Source organism: Chaetodon auriga, chromosome 17, assembly GCF_051107435.1.
Source record: "Chaetodon auriga isolate fChaAug3 chromosome 17, fChaAug3.hap1, whole genome shotgun sequence".
Lineage (NCBI taxonomy): Eukaryota > Metazoa > Chordata > Actinopteri > Chaetodontiformes > Chaetodontidae > Chaetodon > Chaetodon auriga.
This window is the reverse complement of record NC_135090.1, coordinates 15,850,217-15,872,900: the sequence shown is the minus strand read 5'-3', so window position 1 is coordinate 15,872,900 and position 22,684 is coordinate 15,850,217. Positions and strand designations below refer to the sequence as shown.

At 40.9% G+C, this 22,684-nt stretch overlaps 1 protein-coding gene across 2 annotated transcripts; it reads right to left on the bottom strand.

The window, feature by feature from the left end:
• Positions 1 to 3,794: 3,794 nt before the first annotated feature.
• LOC143335694 (brevican core protein-like) lies at positions 3,795 to 22,321 on the bottom strand. 2 transcript variants are annotated; one of them, XM_076755271.1, is made up of 15 exons: positions 22,123 to 22,267; positions 14,689 to 14,768; positions 14,123 to 14,500; positions 13,649 to 13,823; positions 13,303 to 13,430; positions 12,622 to 12,915; positions 11,618 to 12,300; positions 11,422 to 11,584; positions 9,719 to 11,158; positions 6,207 to 6,314; positions 5,866 to 6,024; positions 5,701 to 5,783; positions 5,108 to 5,252; positions 4,839 to 5,021; positions 3,795 to 4,638 (listed from the first exon to the last, which is right to left on the bottom strand). In XM_076755271.1, exons 1-15 carry the CDS (start codon positions 22,140 to 22,142, stop codon positions 4,517 to 4,519), a joined length of 4,161 nt encoding a protein of 1,386 aa, XP_076611386.1. In that variant the 5' UTR covers positions 22,143 to 22,267; the 3' UTR covers positions 3,795 to 4,516. The 2 variants fall into 2 exon arrangements, with proteins under 2 accessions (XP_076611386.1, XP_076611387.1); XM_076755272.1 differs by having other exon boundaries at positions 11,422 to 12,300; positions 22,123 to 22,321.
• Between the last annotated feature and the right edge of the window lie 363 nt (positions 22,322 to 22,684).

Here is a 22,684-nt window from a genome sequence, read left to right as displayed (position 1 = left end):
ACACACTTTACTTGAGTATAAGCCTGCATATTGTAGTAGTAAAACCACAGTACGAAGGCGACGTCGCTCGGACCCCAAAAAACACCAAACACTCTGCATTTTTCCAAACTGGAAGTGGAGCGAGAGAAGCCACAAAGGTTGTTTGTATCCCAGTGAGCAGTGATGGTGGGGTGAAGGGTTGTGGGTAAAGCTTGCTGCTGAGGTTCCCAGCCAACTTGGCACGCCTTTTCAACCTCTCCTCACCCTCCTGTCTTTTCAGTGCGCGGACTAACAGATCTCCTGAAGTCCTGCACTGTTGTCCAATTATCGCTGAGATGTTCATTCGAAAATCTGTTTCCTCTGAAAATGCGGCAGCGTCGTCTCACATCGACTGAAACTGAGCGACACACACAAATGTGTAAGAATAAAGAGAATTTTACTGAATTGTTTTGGTACGGAAAACAGCATTTTGATCAATCTTAGTTTTTTTTTTTTTTTTAATGTTTCTTTGTCAATGAATAGGGCAACCAGCTATTGAAACCATTACTCAATCAATCAATTAGTTGATCAGGAGAAAATTACTTTGGCAAAATTAATAATTTAAATTAATAATGTATATTATACATTAAGCTAAAGTGCCAGATATTCTCAGGTTACAGCTTCTTAAATATGAAACTTTGCTGATTTTTTATGTTTGGTATAATTTTTAATTGATATATTTGGATTTTTGACCATGGCTCAAACAAAAACTGCCAACTTTTGACTGTTTTCCGACATTTAATGGAAAAAAAAAGGGTCTCACTAATTAGAGTAACTGAAAATAAGAATGATCAATAGCTCCGCACCTAGACTCAATTCATTGAGAAATATATGCTAAATACTATATCGTAAAATATAATCTACAAATCTAATAATTGATCAGTAATGACATAAAATAATAACAGCTCCCTCCTTTTCATTCCCTGCACCTCTCTCCTCCCCTTGCAGTTCATACCATCGGTCATTTTTGGGTGTCAAGGACCCTGCACTTGGGGCTTTGGGAGGTGGGCCCTCAATTAGCAAGCCACGTGTCCTGAGGAAGAAAGAGGAACTCCATGAGGAGTCCTTAACGACTGGCCTCTGTTCACTCTGCTCTGACCCCGTGACCTCGGGGTCACAGGCCACAATACACTCCCATCTGGAGCTGTGTTATCGGTTCTATGACGAAAGGGACGGACAGCCACCCTCTGCATTCAGGCCGAGCTGCTTGGCGCTATTGAAGGCCTGAGAACGGCAGTCCAGCTCCTACAGAGACACCTCTCTGAAAATCCGCCCAGCTTGTGAATTCGACTTTGCCCTCTGATCAGGTCTGATGATGTGGATCTGTGTTCTTTTAATTGAGCCGGACCAGAAGGACAGCACACCAGGGGAGCTGCCTGGAGCAACTATAATCCTGTATTTTTGGCCACTGAGCAGCACTAATGTGAATCTGTTAGGAGGTAAATGCCTTGCTCAGTGGCACGTTTGCTGGGAAGGAAAACTGCTTCCCATTTACATTCATATGAAGCTGCTCATACATGTTTTTACGTTCTGCATAAAGACAAAACTACTGATGATGAAAAAGTTTGTTTCAGAAGCTTTTGATGACGATGATCCCAAGCTTCCTATAAAATGATTGCAATATTACACTAAACCAGTGGCGGGAAGCAACGAAATAAATTTATGTAAGTACTATACGTAAGTACAAATTTGAGTATTGCTATTCAATGAATATTTACTTTACTATCACTTTTTACTCCATTTATTAATAACTTCAGTTAGCTAATTTGTTGAATATATAATGTATTATTTAAACTGAAAAATATCTAAAAATAAATGATGATGCATTATTATAAGTTAAAATAATGGGGGGTGCTAAAATACTTAGCAGTATAGGAAGTCATGCAGTCACATTAATGTACCAGTAACTATGATCCAATAATGAAACACATTATTCTGAATTGAACCATTCTGCATAATGAGTATTCCTGCTTTTGACACTTTGAAGTATATTTTTGATGCTTATACTTTTGTACTTTTACTTGTAACAGTATATTTCTACACTGTGGTATTGCTGCCTCTAAAACACACAAGTACTTCTTCCCCCACTGCACTAAACATGCTGAAGTTTCAGGGTTAATAATGCAGCTGATGTTTCATCTCTTGAATCACAGGGGTGTCTTCAAATAACTTGTTATTCTGACTTGTCAAACAAAAAGGATAATGTGCAATGATGTACAACAGATAAAAGCAGTGGCTGTCGTCCATTTCTGTTTATTCCTAAAAGATTAAAGTGATAATAAAAAATGATCGTATGACCGTACAATATTTTACTTAAGAATTGATTAATCACTGAGGTGCAAGTTGGATCACAGCTTGATTGAAAGGTTTACATTGGCTACACATGGCAAGAGACATGCATCAAATCCACATTTCTGGTTTGGAATTAAAGTAAATGAAAATGATAGATGACAAAATAACATCGTTCTGTAGCCGACAGGTAATGTTTTATTGCCATCTGCCTGCAGTCATTTAAACAAGTCTGTAACCATTACAGTGCATATCTGTCTGATGTCTGTATGTATGTTGTAAGGCTGCTAATCCTCAGTTTATCTCATGTCTTACAAAAGAGAGAACAGAAGACCATTCATGTGCAGCAAGTAAGAGATATTTCCCGAAAGGATGATAGTATGGCGTGTGTACTAAGGTGATGACCACTTCTTTAATAATGTGATTTAATTTAACACATCAACACAACAAGCAACTTTACACCAAGACAGCAGGAAGAACTGAAAGAAACACTGAAATTATTGTTACTGATCAATCATTCCTGGTAGCAGCTTTGCTTGTTTCAGCCTCTCTATTGTTAACCTGCTAACGGTCAAAATATTTCCTATGGGCTCAGCTGTGATATCAAACACTCACTGTTACCGGACATCTTGCCAGCTCCAGCAAATCACGGCTCAATGACGCCACCTGGTGGCTAAATCACGGAGGCTGCTGATATTACACAGGACACGCAGAAAGCTGTTAAGTGCTGCAACCAAGCCTTTGTTAGATGCTGAACGGCGTGTTTGCGGTATAAAATGATCAGTTTGAGGTGAGAGGGCGTCGTTTTCCTCCCAAAACAGCCTCAAGCTTTGTGCGCTTTAAGCTAGCTCCGTCACCTGCGGCAGGTATGTTAGCTAGCTAACGTTAGCACACACAAACATGTCCGCAGGTTCTGCTCCTCATTACTGAGGACTCCACGGAAACTTCTGGTAACTTCACCTGCGACAGACACACTTTTCTAAAACATGAATTAGTTTACTTACAGCTTCCTCTCGCTTTCTCCCAACTTTTCCTCAATATTCCGGCGGAGTGACGAAACCGTGACGCAACTTTTTTGCTGCTTATAGATAGGTGCAGGCGCACACGCATAGTCACGTGGGTCACCTGACCTTTAATTGTGTTCTGGTTGGTGTTGGGAGCTCATAAATTAATATCGCAGTCAGAAAGTCTTTATTAAACGACGCCTCCGCCGCCTCTACCTGCATTTAAGTGATATTAATCACTTTGTATTAACTTTTACAATTATTTCGTGCAAATAGAATATGTAAAATAGCTCATTGACGTTTGTTTTTCATTGATTAGAAGAACAAAGTTGCTCATAATCTGTCTTGTTTGTCTTTGAATAGGACAAGGAGTTAACATTTTTTCTGTTAACTTATAGACCAAACAGTTAAAAGTCTCTAAAAGTTACAAGTCTGTGGGTCATCCATGTCCACTCAAATGTGAAATGAAGCCCACACACAGTGCTGAGGGTAAAATAAGAGAACAATTTATTCTTGGTTCTGTTCTACAAAACTTTATTACAACATAAAGCTGACGAACAAAACTGTGTCTGCTGGAAATAAAAGGTTTCTTTCAGAAAAATGCGGACAGCAATCACAAGTGTGAAAACTAATATATGTACAGTATTCAATGACTATTTGTTAAGATTGACTTTGTGCTTTGGAGTTTTCAGATTCTTTGAAAAAGTTTCTCTATTCCTACATCACACAAATAACAAAAATCTCTGTCGGACACAAATGTTTTGAAGATATTAGCACCATTTTATAAAAAAAGAACCACAAAGAGAACAGTTCTTCACTGTAATTCAGATCTGGAGCTGATAAAGTAATTTAGAGTTCACACATTTACTGTATTTCTTTCTACTGAAAAGGACTAACCAGCTAATCACTAACTTTTTTCACTCTGCTTGTCACTACATTAAACTCTTAAAATCACATGACCAAGGTCCAGTGGAAAATATTGTAAAGGACATCAAAAAATAGGATCATTCGGCTCCCTTGAAAGCAAAGACAGCCTGTCTGTGTGCTCAGGCTTCTTGGCTGAGGGGGAAAACTTTGTGTCTCTATGTGTCTGTGGTTCATTTTGACCTGTTTGTTCATTGGTAAAAAGCATTTCATTCTTGCCACCCTGTCAAGTTACAACAGCAGAATGTAAGAGAGGAAGACAAAGAAAGCATGGCTGACTTTTAAAACTTGATGTCCCAGTACTGCGGTATCTCTTTAGTGGCTTCAAACTCGTCTTCAGCGGCGGCAAAGTTGTTGTTGGTCAGTGACGTCACCTCAGGGTGCTGGGTCGGACCTCCACCCTCTGAAAGGTTATTCAAAAGCAATGTTCAAGAGCGTAAGAATAACACTAACCTCATGAAAAGACCAAAACAAAAATGAGCATTTCATGGTCAGTGTATCAGTTATTATCTGACAGGAAGAAGACTTTACGAGAAGAATTAAATGAATGTTTTTAAGAAATAAAGATTTGTTTACGAGGGTTTTGATAATCTCTTATCTTACCAGGGATGCACAGGATCTGGGGCCTCTCCCACCTGCCTCCAGACAGACACCTGACCAGAGGACTTAGTCTCTGCTGGAAACCCTGAGCACAGTGATAACGCACAACTGCATTGGTCTCGTATCTCAGTCGAACCTTTCCAAAAATGGAGGCGTTTCGGACCTTGGGTGGTGGACCACAGGAGGCTGTTGGAGGAGTGAAGACATAAATCCACATGAGGGAGTTGAATGCATTAATGAGGCGCTCTAAATGTCTACTTCCTGTTACTCACAGGTGCCTTTCTTGCAGGTGTATGCAAGGTGATAGTTGCAGGGTACGTCACTCCAGCGTCCATCGTCATGCCACACCATCACTACACAGTCTTCACCAGATAGAAAATAGCTGTCTGGCTGTCCTCTGTACCAATTCTCATACAGCTGTATTCATGGAGAGAGGGGACGTAGGTCAATAGGTTTTTTTTTTAACAATGAGAATGAGAGGAAATAATAACCATAACATAGAGAATAACCTGTGTCCATAATAATTATATTGTTCTTTCCATATATTTCCCAGGTTTTCCATTTAGCCTCTTTGCTAAGCTAAGCTAACCAGCTGCTGGCAGTAGCATCATGTTTAACCTACAGACATGAGAGTGGTATCAATCATCTCATCTAACTCTGGGCAAGAAAGTAAATAAACCCATTCCCCAAAATGTTTGACTATTCCTTTAACATTAGGTTACTAACAAAAGACTCAGGGATCATATATAATACATAATGCATAAATTGTTTGGACAGTCTCCTTTTTCCAGCGATATTTCTGAAATCCTATAAGCGCTGTGTGGGTTTGTTTTCTATGAGCTCATCCACACTCCCTTTGCCTCACCAGCGGGTTTCCATCAGACCAGCGGAAGTCATCCTCAATGGTCTTATCATTCAAACCGGTCCACTGGTATTCTTTGTAGTTGCCTGGTGAGGACAGTAAGCCATTATATTCAGTCGTCAAGAGACAATAAATAAATCACTTTCAACCATGATGGTCTGAACCTACTGTTGATGTAACTCTGCTCCTCAGGGGTCATGATGGACACCAGATGAGCTCCCAGCATGCGACAGTGCTGCTCTGCGACCTCCCAGCTCAGACGCTGGCCGAAGTGTCGGTAGCAGAAACCGTGGAACTTATCCCAACCCGGCTCACATTGCTCCACGTCTGAAAACATCACAGAGGAGCACACAGGACCACCAAGAGTCTTTGGATGTCAATAAGTTTTTATGCTGCAGAAGTAATTGAGAATTCCCTTTATTGAGACCTATGTCTATGAAACAGCTGCCAGCTTCCCAGCTTGTCTGACAGACAGCAATTTTGATTTCAAACCAGACAAGAGAGCTCACCGGTCTGACAGAAGTTTCCTCCGTATGTTGGCAAACAGAGACATTTAATCTGCCCATCCCGGTCAGTGCAGGTGCCTCCATTGAGACAGGGGTCGTCCACACAGGCATCTGAAACAAAACAGAGGGGCCACTTCAGATTATTTTGTTGATGAACCCACATGAGAACACAGGCCTCAGTTTGTGTATGTCATTATTTCAGTATTTCAAGTACAAATATCAGGATAAAAACGGATTTCCTGCATCAAAATGATTTTTAAAATGAAGATTAATGTTTGAGGATGCACCAGTTGCAATAGTGCATGTATGCCAGTGAAATATACACATTTACAGAGGTAGATAAAGGTAATAACTGTGGCACATTACAGAGCACATCTTCAGTTTAGAGGACATGTTGAAGCGTCAGGATCCACGTGAGCCAACAGATGGCAGCAGAGGACAAACTTCAGAGAGTCACATGAGGTCAAACTCTTCAGGTCTGTCTTCTCTGGTGAAACTCTGACACTTCTGATTTGTTTCCAGACTTTCCTTCATTCAGTCTTCTCCTTATTACACTCTTCACTAAACGATATACTATGTTCTTTTCAAATGATAAATGGCAATTACATTGTGTGGCTAGGTCATACAGGTTCAAAAAGGCTTAAAGGGACAGGTCATCTAAAACACAATATCCAGGTTTCATACTTCATTCACATAGTTTCAGTTTGACCTAAAGAAGTTTGGAGCCACACACTGAAGCTTAATGTGCCAAAACATTATAACACACCTTATTGTCATCCGATTGATATGTCAGACCTATTATGGAAGATGCAAGTACACAATAGTGAATATTGATATAGATGCTGGCACTCACCCTGTAATTCACACAGGCTACTCCATCACTTAAAAAACTCCTGTACATTTGTTTCACACTTGCATCTCTTCTTCCTTCGCTCACACAGGACCATTACTCACAATTTTTTAAACTAAGCTGAGGAAAAAACTTTTTCGATTTTTTCAAGGAGTTCATAAACCATTTCAAGGAGTTATTTTGGGAGACATTTATGAGTCAGTGTGACAGCTCAATTAATTGTTAATTTCCCATCACATTTGCAGTAGATTGAAGGCTCTTGTTACTGCAACTTTATGCTGTCAAATTCTTGTATGGATGATAACACTGTACAAGAGAAATATCTCTTTGCTGCTGGCTGAGGGTCCCCGTCAAAAGGTATCCCAGCTGTTTAAAGTCCTGAAGAAAAGGAACAGTTGGAGTTCCCGTTTATTTTCTAAATTTGTAAAAGAGGGCAAAATGGAGGCATATGTGTCCAAACTGAAATTAAACATTTTACAAGTGGAATCAGTTTATTTGTTTCCTTTGACACCCCATAAACAAGAAGTATGTGGTGTCTGTCATTATGCTTCACACTCACATACCTCTCTTCTCAGAGATCTCTCTTTTGTCAGAGTGTGTGTATGGAAGGTAATAACTGCTTTGCACAAGTCAAATGAGAATCATATGTGCTAAAAGTACAACCATCATTCAGTTTTGCTAAAAGATACACAAGTGGGACTGAGTATAAAAAAATTAAGCCTTGTGCTGTGACCAATGTTGGCATCTCTATAATAACCAAGGTTTTTTTTTTCCTTTTTGTCAAATTTCTGACAAGGACCTCGGTTCAATTCTCAGTACATGCAAAAGTCTGCATGACTTCTTGTGTTTGTGTAGTTCTCTTCAAGCAGCACATACCAATAAATTACCAACAGGTGATAACGTGAGGGCAGTAATTTGAATTACTGAATGAGAGGTGGCTTTCCCACTGTCTTTCTCTGTCTTTGATCTGTAAGAAAGCCAAATTAAGGCTCAGTGGAGGTGCTGAAAATCAAATGAAAAGCAAAAGTATCAGAATTTGGACACTTAAAAATGGTATCTGTCTGAATGCTTCTCTCAATAAATGAGTATTTCAGACTGAAGGGTGTCATTGCTTTTCTAATTAGTCTAAAACTGATTAAAAATATGCTGTCCTCTGTTTGTTAATAGACGTTATTTGAAGAAGCTCTGTCAGGTTTCCAGATACCATGTCCTCAATGTCAATGCAAATGGTGAGTGAAGCAGTTGCACAGGGAGCATCAATTTGTTTTGTTTGTTTTGTGATACGGTGCACTTGAGATCATTTGAAGGCATCTGTAAAAATGAATGGAGCCACATGCAGGCACCTCCCTGTGCCATTAAATAAATATAACTAGTCTTTTTTCTGTTTAAAATATGAAAGTTGTATCTGCCCACTGTGAAAGCCAGTTCCCTGTTTACAGTGGCAACAACTTTTAATGATGCTCACATTTATGCCAATTCTACAGAAACCAGTTTCAAATTTCTTTACATAATCAAACATTGTGAGTCATAACTTTTCATGTTTTTTTTTTTTCTCTCTTTCCTTGGCAGAAATAGGCTTCCATACAAAGCACAACTCTATGCGGCTGCCATTTTTAGCAGTGGGACCTAACCGCTGAGGGAACACAATAAAGACTGAAGGAAAACAAGTGAACGGACGTATCAACTGACGGTGAGATGAGAAACAAACAAACAAACAAAAATAGATTAGTGATTTTATCAGTCTTACACCTAAAAACACAAAACTGTACACATCTTGGAAGATCATGATCAAACAACAGAACATGACTTGAGTATGAAACATTAATGACCATAAAGGTTATTTAAAAACATACTGCTAAATACTACCACTCACAACAAATCAACACCGAACAATGTTTGTGCTTCTAAACATAATAACACTCTGTGCTTCTGCTACTAGACTGTCTAAAACAGCAATAGAAGTCTAAGAATCTGTGGAAAGAGAACAGTTTTAACACTTCAAATATATAGCATTATTGCTGCTGCACTTGACAGAGAAGTTGCACTTGACGTAATGATGGTTACATTCCAGGTAAAGATCAAGTCCCTTTATCAAGTTACTTTCAGATTACTGCAACAGACACTTAGCAAAAAGAGAGTGGTGGTGAAGAGAAAAATATGCACTTATCTGGTGCAGAGATGTATTATTTGTGAATTAAATCCTCTGATCAAGATAGTGAGAAAAGGTTTACCAATGCAATGACCATCACTCTTGCAGAAAATCAACCACTGAAACACTCATTCAGAAACATACCAGTATATTACAGTACTTCACAGAAGTCAATCTTTGGATGGGGAAGAAAACATCATGCACAACAAGACTGGACTGTTGACAAATGTCAAATGGGAGCTGTCCCAGTGTGAGTATCTCGAAGGGGAGGTGGTCACAAGGAGACAAGTGAGGAGCGTTTTAAGGTGAAGCGGGAGGAGTCAGAAGAGTGAGTGGACTGTCTGAGACAAAAAGTGAAACAAACGTGGGAAGTCGTTTGAAAAGGAGGGGAGGTGCTTTACAGAAAATGGAGTAAAGGTAGGTTGGGGCAGAGGACAGACCAGGGATTTTAGTGCATCATTGCGTCGAGTAGCAAGAGGAGGACGGTTAGACTGATGAAAGTGGCTTTAACATTACCTGAAGCTTTCCCTGTACCGCCTACAGCTGCCCTCTCATTGGGCAAGATAAGCAGGGTGGGCGGCTGGGTGAGACTAAACTCAACATCCACCAGACCTTGATCCACTGGTGGTATGAATGCTGTCACCTTCTTGGGCTCAGCTGTCTTGTGGAAAACCTTTGGTGCAGAGGTGGTCGGGCTCCAGTTGCGTCTGAACCAGTGGGTGGTGGTGGTGATGGCGGTGGTAGTCGTCTTCATGGTAGCAGCGGTGGGTTTTGTACTTGAGGAGGAATCTGGAGATGCTGAGGAGGTGATGGTGGAAGTTTTTCTGCTGTACTCTAGATCATTCAGAGACTCTTGGGGTCCAGGTGTGGTGGTCAGCAGAGCCCAGCTAGATGTTTGTGAATCAAGAGGAAAGACAGTAAAGTCCTCCTCAGAGGTTGGGGTAACATCGGATTCTTCTTCAAGGGTTGGGGCAACATTAGCTTCTTCTCCAAGGGTTGGGGAAACTTTTGCTTCCACTTCAAGGGTTGGGGCAACATTTGCTTCTTCTTCAAGGGTCGGGGCAGCGTTAGCTTCTTCTCCAGTTGTTGGGGCAATGCTAGTTTGGTCCTCAAGGGTTGGAGCAACATTAGCTTGTTCTTTGAGAGTAAGGGTTGGGGCAATATCAGCTTCATCCTCGGAAGCAAGGGTTGGGGCAACATTAACTTCTTCAAGAGTTGGGGCAATGTTAGCTTCTTCTTCATGAGCGAGGGTGGGGGCAACGTTAACTTCATCTTCCAGTGAAAAGGAAACCTCAGCTTTCTCTTGAAGGGTGGGGAAAACTTTAACTTCTTCTTCAAGAGTTGGGCTAATCGTAACTTCCTCTTCAAGAGTTAGGTTAACTTTATTTTCCTCTTCACTGATTTGGCTAACTTTAACATCCTCTGCAATGGTTGGAGCAACTTCAACGTCTTCTCCAAGGGTTTCAGTAACTGTACCAGCTTCATGTCCACTTGCCTCTTCATACCCAGTGGTTGCAGTGTCCAAATACACTCTGTAACCTGATGTTTGATACCGTGCTGTGGTGGGATCAGTAGGCAACTGAGTGGCGTTCGACCCCTCTGGAGACTCAGTGGTAGCTAAGCTTACTCCAGAAACAAGGTCGTCTTCAGACTTTGTTGGGTGCAGCTGTCTTTCTTCACTTTCTGTAGTGGCTGTGTCTTCAATTTCTAAGCTTGTGCTTCCCTCCTGTCTAGAAATGGAAGACTCCCACAACTGTGGTGCTGTTGAGAGGATATCCAAGCCCAGTCTGTCAGAGTGCCGTGACACAGATGAGAGGGTCAGATCAGGGTGTGCGGTCTGAGACTCAGCAGGAGCACTGCTAGCTGAAGCAGAGGGTGACGGGTGAGTGGTGAAGCTGGAAGTGGAAGACTGTGATTTGGACATGACGCCATCTGCTCCGACATCAAGGTCCCTCTCTAGAAAATAGCACAAAATGAAAGTGAAAATACGTCATATCTGTAGGCATGCAGCTACAAACAGCAGCTGGATAGCTAATAACATGTTATATCTGGTTTGTTACATGTGTAGGACGAAACAGACATGAGAATGGTATCAATCTTCTCATCAACCTCTTGGCAAGAATGAGATTAAGGTTGTTCGTCAAAGTCAGTTGACTCCTTCAGGATATTGATGTTTGTTCTTTTGTAAGGATTAGACATTCAAATAAGGCTTGACATACCTTGAGAAATATCCCCGGAGCCATCCAGAGGTGTCCAGAGGGAGGTGAGATCCTTGATGGAAGATTCTGTAGTTTGTGCTGGTTGTGTAACAAGTTCTTCTTCTCTTGAGGCCTGAGTGGAGAGAGACATCTGCACAGGATCTTCTACTGCTGTCTCCTCCAGCTTCACCTGAACCATGGGGTTGAGGGTCATAACGGTTATCTCCCTGAAACTCTCCTCTTGAGTATGATTGCTCTCTGTCTCGCTGTAATTGGCTTGTGATCTATCAAAATTCAGTTTGGTCTCTTGTGTTTCTTTGGAATCCATTGGCCTCTCAGACAGCTGCATATCCTCTTCTGGATTTGTGTCTGTGACCGTCTGGTTATACGTGTGAGGTTCATATGATGATTGGGGAAACCCTGTGGTGCTTTCAAGCTCAGACTGGTGAAAGGTAAGGTTCAAGATGTGGTGGGAATCTGTCTCATTGTAAACACTGGACAGTAATGACGTGTTTTGTGAGGAATCATAGATATGCGTGGTGTTGACAGTGCTGTTCATCAGTGCTGTAGGATGCTGGGAGTCATAGCTAATTTCTGTAGGAGTTAAAGTGTAATCCACTGCCTGGAGGACGTCCACTGTAGGTGTGGTGTTGACGGAAGACTCTCTTGTGTGTGATATAACTGTTGGGTGTGTTTCAACCAGGGTTTCCTCAGTGGAATGGCTGGAGAAAAGGGGAAAAGATTCAACCACCCTTTGAGCTTTGAGCTCCACCTGTTCTGCTTGTTGGTTCAGTTGCAGCTCTTGGTCTGTTTCCATAAGAATAACAACATCTTGCTCGATGTCCTCAGGCTCTGTGGCCATGTAGTCCATGGGAGAGTCGGTTTGAGTGTTTCTATTATCTGCAGAGAACAGATAAGTGATTAAAGATGACACTAAAAAATATAAAAAAATCTTTTGCTTTCTTAACTGAAAAGAATTTGTCCACCTCCTTACAATCTACATATATGATTTCCATTTATCTGAATGCGCATCTTTTCAAACATCTGTTGAAAATTTGTTTAAACATGTTGATAAAGAGCACAGTGAAAGCAAGGATCAAATACTGTATGTATCCTGGTTTTTATCCAGATGAATGGTAATAAATAGTTTGCATATCCAATGCAGTTGACTTTTCATCCTTTTTTATTGCATAAGAACTTTTCAGGGCACAAAATTCTCACCTCTGAAGCAATAAACATCATGAAGGCTGGATGGCTCTGGGAAGCCAGTTTGGTTGCTGAAGCGGTAAAGGGTTTTGACGCCTGCCTGAGACCCTCCGCAGCGCTCTCTAGGGGTTATGATGGGGTAGCGGACACTGCCATCTGACAGCCAGCCAGGGCTGCAACGGTCCAGACCTTCACTCCATGCAAAGTACAGCTGTGCTGTTGTAGCCAGCTGTGCTCCTGCTGCTCTGCAGTATGACTGCGCTTCATCAAATGTCAACCGCTGTGGGATGGAGTCATGAAACACCTCCCCTATGACATGAAATATTTTCATTAAGTTTCATTATTTTATTTTACCTTATAGTATCCCTTTAAGAGGATCATAAATGTGTTGTGATAATAAGTAGATATAGTCTGAGTGATACATTCACGTGACTGACATCATTGACTGACATCATCATTTTAGCTTATCATGGATATTTCTGTATGTGGCATATACAGTTGTAACACAGGAATGCCAGAGATGTCTTTACAAAGACTATTATGTAGATAGTCCACTAGAGGGCACTGACTTAATTTTTTTAACTGTAAAATGTCCTGTTACACACATTTCTCATATTTCTACAAAAACTGGATTTAAGGTATCCTTAACTTTGCAATAAATTATGGCTGATATGTTGTTATTGTAATTGTTCATACCCTCAGTTTGTTCCACATAACAGTAAACATCAAAAAGAACATCTGGATCCATTGTCCCATAGTTTCTCACTCCTGGTTGGCCATCCATGTCTCCATAGCAACCTTCACGGGGCACTTGAATCGGGTACCTGCAAGTAAGGAAAACAATCAGCATCTCTCAAAATGAACTTTGTCAACTGGACTTTAAGTTCTAGTGGAGAAACAAACACACTTGGGTCTGAATTTGGGGGAAATGTGAATAAAAGGTTGAAAAACACACACAGAATATTTGAGGTATGAAAATGTGTGAGTGTTTCGCTGAATGTGAGCACCATTCAGTTTTAATTTATGTTGGGTGGTGAGATACCTGACAGACTGGTCTGCCAGCCAGCCTGCATCACACTGCTCGTAGCCGTCATAATAAGCCGCCAGCAGCTGGTCAGGAGTGGCGATTTGGGCCCCAATGGCCTCACAAGCCCTCTGGGCCTGATGGAAGGAGAACGCATAGCGTCCCAAAGTGTCTCTGTAGTGGAATACAACCCCTAAAGACACACACATGCACATAAACAGAATTTATAGACAGATCATACAAAAAACACTCCAAAATATAATACAATAAAGGAAAAAATAAATAAAACTTTGTGTGACATTTGGTAATATGTTTTCTATGTGTTTCAGATACTCTTGACATCTTTCACTGGATGCTTCTTTCAAATAATCCTTTAAATGAGGTCACTTTTACAAAACGCCTCCTCAGTTTGTGGAAGACTTAAATGAACAGGTAGACTTTGCCCATTAAATGAATGAGATATTTTGGAAGAAATATTCATGTATTCATTACCTTTGACCTTGAGTTGTACGAGGTCACTGGCGTCCTCCAGGCCCTGCTGCACCTCGCAGCAATAGTGACCCGAGTCACTGGAGCGTAAATCTCCCAACCACAGTGACAGATCATCAGGAGAGGAAGTGTAGTTGAGCAAGGCAGCGCGGTCACGGTACGCTTCGTTTACCTTCACCCTTTGACCCCGTGCCACCAAGATCTGTGTCTCCACCCCGCCGGACACCACAGTCCACTTGATTCGTGGTGCAAGAGGGGAGGAAGAGGAGGAGGTGGGTGCGGAGGACAGAGATACGAAGCAGGGGATGGAGATGGAGCTGCCCAGTGGGGCAGAAATCGGTCCTGAGTGGGGGATGCTCACCTGGAGCTGCCGGACATCATCTGCAGAGAAAAATACAAAAAAAAAAAAAAAAAAAAGGACACAGAGCGTGAAGAACAGAGTGACTCTGTAAAACTGCTGAGAAGTCAAAATCATGGGCTCACTTTTAAACGCACCTTCGTGTTCTTTGCTTCTAACTGAAAGTGAATGAATACTGAAAGTGAGGAATAATGGGAAAATGTTGACGTACCAAATGCAGATGGAGTTTGGGTGGGAAAGGCCAGAGTGAGACGGCAGACTGCAATGAGAAGTGGAAGTATTTGGACATGTCTGGAGATAAAGAGGAAAACAGTAAAAATTAAGATTAGATAACATGTGACACAAATAAAGATTAATAAAGGAATCCTAAAGTCAGCTCAAGGGAAGAAAAGAACATAAAAATAACAAATTATTTCTCTTTACCAATTTCAAGCTTCCAATTTCACACATGTTTAACCTTTAATAGGCAGAGCGATTCAGGTGCTGGAAGACATGTATTGTGCTGGTTCACCTTGTCAGGAGACATGCTCCACTGATCCCACCAGACTGATTTACTATAATACACCTACACACCTTTGTGTTACCATGGATGAAGAGATACACTCAAGGTTAGCAATCTTCTATTTTTAAGTCCTTTATGTTAGCATTTGATATGATAACCATGTTAGTTTAGCATGTAATTGTGCTAGCAAATGCTAATCATCACTGAGGGAAACATGCCAAATTTCATGGCAATCCACTCAATAGTTGTTAAGACTTTTCATTCCAAACCCCGAATCTTGACCTCATGGTGGCGCTAAAGGAAAGTCAAAGGATCATCAGAGTTATTAAATTCATCCTCTGGGGACCAAGAACATCTGTTAAAAAATAAATAAATAAAATCATGGCAATCAATCCACAAATAAATGTTGAGATATTAAAGTCTACACTGAAAAATTAAAATGAAGATTATACCTGCAATGTACATACTGGGTAAAGACAGAAAATAGCATTGGAATTACAGTAAGAGGTGTCTTATATTTAGTCCCTCTCACTGATATAAATGGGGTGGAAAAATGTCATTTATTTTATTAGCATAATTAAAAAGGAACAATGCTCATTGATCAAAAGAAAAAAATGAGCCCAAATTAGTCTACAGGTCTAATTTTCTTATGTGAAAAAAAGGATGCTTAAAATAGAATAAACTGAGACATCTTACAAATTAATATCAAAAACACCTTTCAGAATAAGGCAATGAAATGCAACAGCACCAGATTAGATGAATATAACCTTCATAAAGGCAGGGCTTATAGCAGGACTGCTGTATTAGACTTCATTAGTTATTGTACCTCATACACTGGTGACTGAGTATATAAATCACACATTTAGTGTGTGAGTCATTGTAATCTGTTAGTTTTGTTGGAAAGGTTCTTTGCTGTGTAGACATCATAACTTTGGAGCAGAATTTTGTGTGAAACACTAAAACACAAGTCCCATAAGTTACTGAAAAACGTAACTCAACACTCAACTATGAAGCATAAAAAAGCAACTTCTCTGGTTTTCAAAGGGAAGCTGGGAGCACAGACTCCTGACCACAAGCCATTCATCACCTCCGGGAGCTAATGACACGGCGTCTCAGCCCAGCGGCATCCTGCCAGCTCTCCGTCACCAGTCTGGCCCTGTTATTAACCCAGCAGGCATGGCAGGACGCTCGCAGTGACCTCACACAACCTCCTGAGACGGCCATGATGAAGCTGCAAATGTTCGTTCATTATTAAAGAGCAGCGCTCCGGCTCCAAATTACTTTTCAGGGTTGATAGAGTCAAAGGTGCCTTTAGAATTCAGGCATGTGGCACAGTCTTAATGAAGATGTTCAAGTTTCCTCTCACCTGATTGTATCAATGTTTGGACTTTGCTTAGTACCACACTAGTTAAAGTATATAAAGTAACTCCACAACTGAATCTTGACTGAAACAATGAGACATACATATAATCTCAGAATATGAAATGGACTGACTAGTGGCTATACTGTAAAAATCCAGGTAAAATCCCAAACTAATTCCTCATCCATTGAAATTTCAAGGAGCTGAAATGATTTGTCTGTGAATTCGTTAGTAGATAGAAAAATACTGGCAGCAATTTTTATGATCAATTGATCAAAAATGCCCAAAATTCACAGGTTCAGGCTTTTGAAATGTGAATATTTACAGGGTTTCTTGGTGTTTATGATGGTAAACTGAATATCTGTGTATTTTTGAATGTTGGATGGACAAAGCAAGTCATACAAAGATGATAACTTGGGCTTTAGGAGGAGTAGTTTTCACTATTTCATGACATGCAATCAGTTTATCAGCAGACTAATTGATAATATCAGTGCAGCCCTGAAGGCAATGGTATTAAGATAATTTCCTTAACTAAAAGGAGGAAAACAACACTATGAAAGTTGAAACTTTTACTTAAGTAAAAGTACAACAAACTGTACTAAATTATCACTATATCATTGGATAACTTTATTCATGCATTAACTCATAAGAAGTACTTCGGTCCTGTAGTATAAGTAGTATATTTTAACTCCTTTATGTACTTTTGTTATAAACTGGTCATGTGTTTGATATGGAAAATCTTAATCCGAAAAGTCACTTGTATCAACAGCAGTGAAATACATGTAGTGGACTAAAAAAAAACAATTTTTCCTTCTGAAATGTAGTTTATTTGTGAAGGAGTATAAATGGAAGCAGCTCAAAATTGTACTTAAGTGCAGTACTTTCTACTGCTGCCTAGAGGGCAAAAAAGGATTTTTAGGACAGAGAAACTTTTTACAAATAAGTCTAAAAATGTTTGTCTGTTGCAGATGCCTCCGACACAACATAATTGTACTACATGTATCTATGTGTTTTACTATATTCATGGGGTCCCAACACCCGAAGCCCAGTCATGTTGTGGGGTCTGACATCTTTGCAGGGACCAAAATGTTGGACCCCATAATGTGAATCATTACATTTGAATATGACGACTTGGATCAGGTTTAGGTTGAGGAATGAATGTAAATGAAATGAATATAAGTCTATGTAATGTCCCCACAAATGATGGAAACCAATGTGTGTTTGTCCCAGCCTCAATCATGTCTGTCATAATGAAGTTTTGATGAACAGACATAAGATGGCAGTATGTGTCACTTGTGCACCATTCAGTGGTGTAAAAATCCATCCATCCATTATCTATGACTGCTTCTCCTTTGAAGGGTTGTGGCGGAGCTTGAGCCAATCCCAGCTGACGCTTGGCGGGAGGCGGGGTCCACCCTGAACAGACGTACATATAGAATACATGTGCTCAAGATGGTATAGAATGTAGTACGCAAAGAGATCCGAATAAACATTACAAAGGTCGGAGCCACAGAAGTGAGTTGAACAAGCATTGATTAAGTTGACTGTCCTGCATCTGTATATCAAACACATGCGTCGTACGAGTCGCCGCAAACACAGCTCACTAACTTGTGTCAAATTAAATGGGCTTCTTTGACGGCAGAATAATTGTTGTTTGTTTCCTCGCCAGCTGGGTGGACTCCACAGAGCTGGTATCACTATTAGTATTCTTGACAAGAAAACGTCTCACAAAAAGCGAGCAGTGGGCCAGGAGGACAGCTGCACACTGTGCTTTCACTTCATACCGACTCCCTTACAAAAGGCCTCGAGGGAAAATTAAAGGACAGAGCACTGGCACACTTGCTTGCTTTTTCTCTTTCCTTTCTCTCGCTCTCTTTTCAAGGATGGAAAAGGAAGTTTTAAACCACTAAGAATCATTCTGGAGCAGGCTTTGTACAAAAGGGCCGGCCACACTAAGACACTGCACACTGTCTAAAATGACAGAACTGTTGTGAGAGTGTGCTTATATATGACTTTGTGCATTCAGATTGATGACAGAGGAGAAAATCCTGCTTACTGCTGATTAGTTTGTGAGTTTTTTAGGTCACATTTCTCTTTGGCCTGACTGCCACCAGGCACTCTGCAGTGCTGCTCTTTAATGAGAGGAACAACAAGACAAATCAAGCTAAAATCAATGGCGCCCACTACATTTACAGGTCTTGAAACCGCAGTCAGTGCATTATCTGTAAGCACAACTAATCCAGTCCCCTCTCCCACAGACAAGTACGCTACGCAGCTGCAGACTATCATGACGGTCATCAGTGGAGAAAAACTTGAGAAATCAAGGTGAGAACATCATTGCCAGCTTTAATTTTGAATGCAAGACGTATTTAATTAAATTAGATGCTGAGATCCTTGTCAGTGCTGCACTGACAACTACAGCTTGCTCACCACATCCTGTGGGTGGCCTCTGCAGTACTCTGCATCAAGGTCAATTCAGGCAAACACTCCACACCAACAAGCTGGAAAATGACTGCTGATCCCAGTTTAGCCAGGTCGAACATGCAGAGACACTGGTTTGACTGATGTAAGCTCTGTGCAGCGCTGAGCTGGAGCTGGCTTTGGCGCCAACGAGGCTATGATAAAGCAGTCTTGAGATCACCAGATAATAGTTGTCTCTCCTGGGATGGACAGCTTATAAAGCTTGGTTGCACCAGCTGTTTGGAAGTTCAAACTTAGCCAAGTTATAAGTGTTCACGAAATGGAGATTTGCATAAACTAAAACAGGTTGCACCACTCAAGCTAGTTCTTACGTCGAGATCGGTTGTTACTAATTATGTACAAGTGCTAAATGCCAAGTGTGACGGTTTGTAGTTAACTGAACTCACTGACCACTGACAAAGCTAATGTTAGCTTGCTAATATAATTACCTTTTTACACTGTATGGTTAAAGAGGTAACAGGATATATATGTCAACACATCTGACACAACACTTTATCAAAATGCTGTTTAATAACGAGAATAACAAAGTGTACCTCAGATTACAAAATGTATTATGACAATGACTTAACGGCCAAATAGCTAACGTTAGGTTAGCATAATCAGATATTTCCCACTCTGAAACACACACATTCCTCCATGTGTGGACTTATAGTTTAAACATTTATTATGGTATATTGTTTGCGCCCCTATAGTTGTCATATTTGGAAGTTATGTTACACTTCACGATGCTACAGTTACTTCCTGTTTACACACTTGGTTGCCTTTGATTGGACAGCACTACATATATTTCCCACGCAATTCACTAAGTTATGGGTTTAATATTAGCAAATATTTACAAAGAAAGGGACAAGACACAAACTGGGTTTTATGAATACAGTGTTCAAAGATGGCTCTACAAACACAGCATCTAAAATTTGGGGTAGTCTTTGCAAGCTTGCAGCCATAAACAAGTAGTTAAGTAGTTTGTCAAAATTACAGCGTTTATGTCTTCTATCTATCACTACTTTTTATGCACACCAAAGACCAGATCTCAAAAAAACATCTTTGCTGATGACACCACTTTGAATCCCTGGGGCAGATGAAAAAGTCGCCCATAAAATATTTGCACTCAACACAGAAGATGTGAAACCCCCAACTGAGTGGAAACTGGAGCCCTGTCCCTACATAACTGGGAGTGACTCTTCGCAGGATGCTGCCTTTTAAGGACAACAACCTAAACTTCATCTCAGTAAAGTCTGTTAACTTGCAGGCTCCAGATGGTGTGCAGCCACCTCCACACTGTGTATCTCAGCATTGTAAGCCCCAGAGTAAAGTCAGTTGCCCCTGTTTGACCTAGCAGGGACTATTCACTCAACACTACTCCTCTGACTCCCTGCACGATCAAACATAACACCTCCACATATCCCAGGACTTGCATTTACTCAGAGCATTTCCCCCCACCTCCCAAACTACAGCATGCAGACATCTCCCAAAAAAGAAAACAAAAAAAAAACAAACCACTGTCTGTCTCCCAGCAAGATGGCCACTTTGGAAATGCCACCCACCAGACCATTCACCACACCATGTGCCTGGGAGGGAGTCAAAGGCCATTTCAAACAAACACCTGATCTCAGACCTGACTCAACAAGTCTCTGGAGCGACCACAGCCCATGTCTGCCAGCCTTTATAGACACTCTTCAAACAGATGAAAAGGGAGCTTAAGGACTTTGCATTAACCAAAGAAATATATAGATTTGATCTTATATTATTACATCATGTGTCAACAGACATTGTTTGCCTTCGACCACAAATAAGGGGGCATATGCTGCAGCACTGACAGAATGTATTTTAAGATGTGAATTTAATATCCTGTCTTATTTTATGGGGTTTTAATGTCCACAGTGTTTTCTATGCGTTCATAGCTTCACATGCTTTTGGTTAATGAATGTTTGGGGTTTTCTTCTTCTTCTTTTTTGCACAGATCCTCTTGGATCTTGTGTTGCACTACCTGATACTTTCTAGCCTGGCAGTCAGATTGAGTTTTCATATCATTATTCATCTTGAATATTTGAATAGCTGAAATCATGATGTGGGGAACAGTGCAGAAGTCTAGAAGCGGTATGAAGCCATCTCTATTGCACAGTGCAGCTCATCTCAGCTTCAGCCACTCTACCTGCTGCCTCTTGAGCACCAGCTTCATGATCTCCCGCACAGCTCTCTATTTTGATAGGTTTCCCCACTCTTACCACTATGCAACATGCAGCACACCATCCCAGCCAATTAATAAGATGTCAACTGAGCTCAATCACTCTATCTAGTATCAATATTAGGACTAAGGTTATGACTAAAATGTGGGTCAGATCAGTAGAAATTCAGCAAATCATCGAGAGACTCTTCACTGTGCATCAGCTTTGTTTGAACTGCAACACAGGACTACCACATTTTGAAACAGGTTTTGTAAATGTTTGGTCAGAGACTACCAGGGAACCATATCAGTGCTTTGGGACTTACTTACACTGGCTAAAATTAGACCAAAGAGCCAATGGACAATCAAAGAAAACAGAGGGATCCTTAAAGACTGATATTTCATAATTCATTCTGCTCTATCTATCTATCTATCTATCTATCTATCTATCTATCTATGCACCCATTAATGAATGCCATCTGAGCCCTGAGGAGCAGAAAATGAACAGAAGAGGTAAAGTGTGCACTTTAGACAAAAAGCAGCTTCTCGTGTCTCCTGCAGGGCAAAGGAACAGCATTTTATCTTAAATTCAGCATCCATGCCTTCATCCCAGAAGAAATATCATTTCGTTTTCAACAAGGAAGAAGAATGCCAACTTTATAGCTGCCAGCGTTTTTTCCATTCAGTTTCATGGAAATCTCCACACTCACCTGTGTGGAAAAAAATCATTACAACTCTCCACAATCATTTAAGAATCATGGTGGAAAAGGAAAAATCTATTAAGAAACACATCAACCAGATGCATAAGACACAGTGGGTGGGTTCATACTGTGCAAGAAAACCAAAAAGAAAAAAGCACAAAGCCTTTTACAAAAAAAAAAAAAAAAAGTTATACTTAAACAAGTGCGTCAGTTCCTCAAAATGACATTTTCTGGGGAGAAAATGAACTAGTCGCCACAATTTCAGGACCTCCTCTGAGGACAGCAACTACTGTAATGCAATTAACTGGTGAAGAGGGTAATTTTCTTAAATGACTCCATAATTTAACATGACATTATAAATTTAAAAGAACTTAACCAAAAACCGCATCATCTGCGTATCATTAGCACCACAGCCCAAACGGAAAACAAGAACCTACCGGGATCTTCTGAGCAGCATTTCAGCTGATGCAGGATGGATCGACTTCTTGGCTGTAAAAAAGTATTTTCCGTCGGCTCCTCTCAGCTTGCTGCTGCAGTGCGACTGTCCTGTTTGAGGGGAAAGCGGCTCTGGATGCTCTGCGCAGGTATGAGGGAGCTGGGACTGCTGTCCGACCGACTCCGAGGCTCGGAGAGAAAGGAGGGAGTTGAGAGAAAGTGAAGCCAGATATGAAATCCTGAACTGCCCACTTTTTCACCCAACAATCGGGATGGAGATGGCGCATGCCTGTCAAGGGGGATTGGGAGGGATGACATCTAAAATAACCGATGCTATAGGCTATGAAGTGAAGCCTGCACTCAGGAGATGACCTATATGATTTTTCTAAATCGTTATTCCTGCAGGGAAACGACAAATGCATTGAGCGTCATTTGGATAAAACAGGCTGAGTTGAGTCAGCGCAGCAGCAAGACAGAGCAAGCTGCTGATGCTGCTGCAGGTACTGATATTGCAGCACAGTCACTGGATGAGGGAGCTGACAGCAAGTCCTTCGCCACATCGTT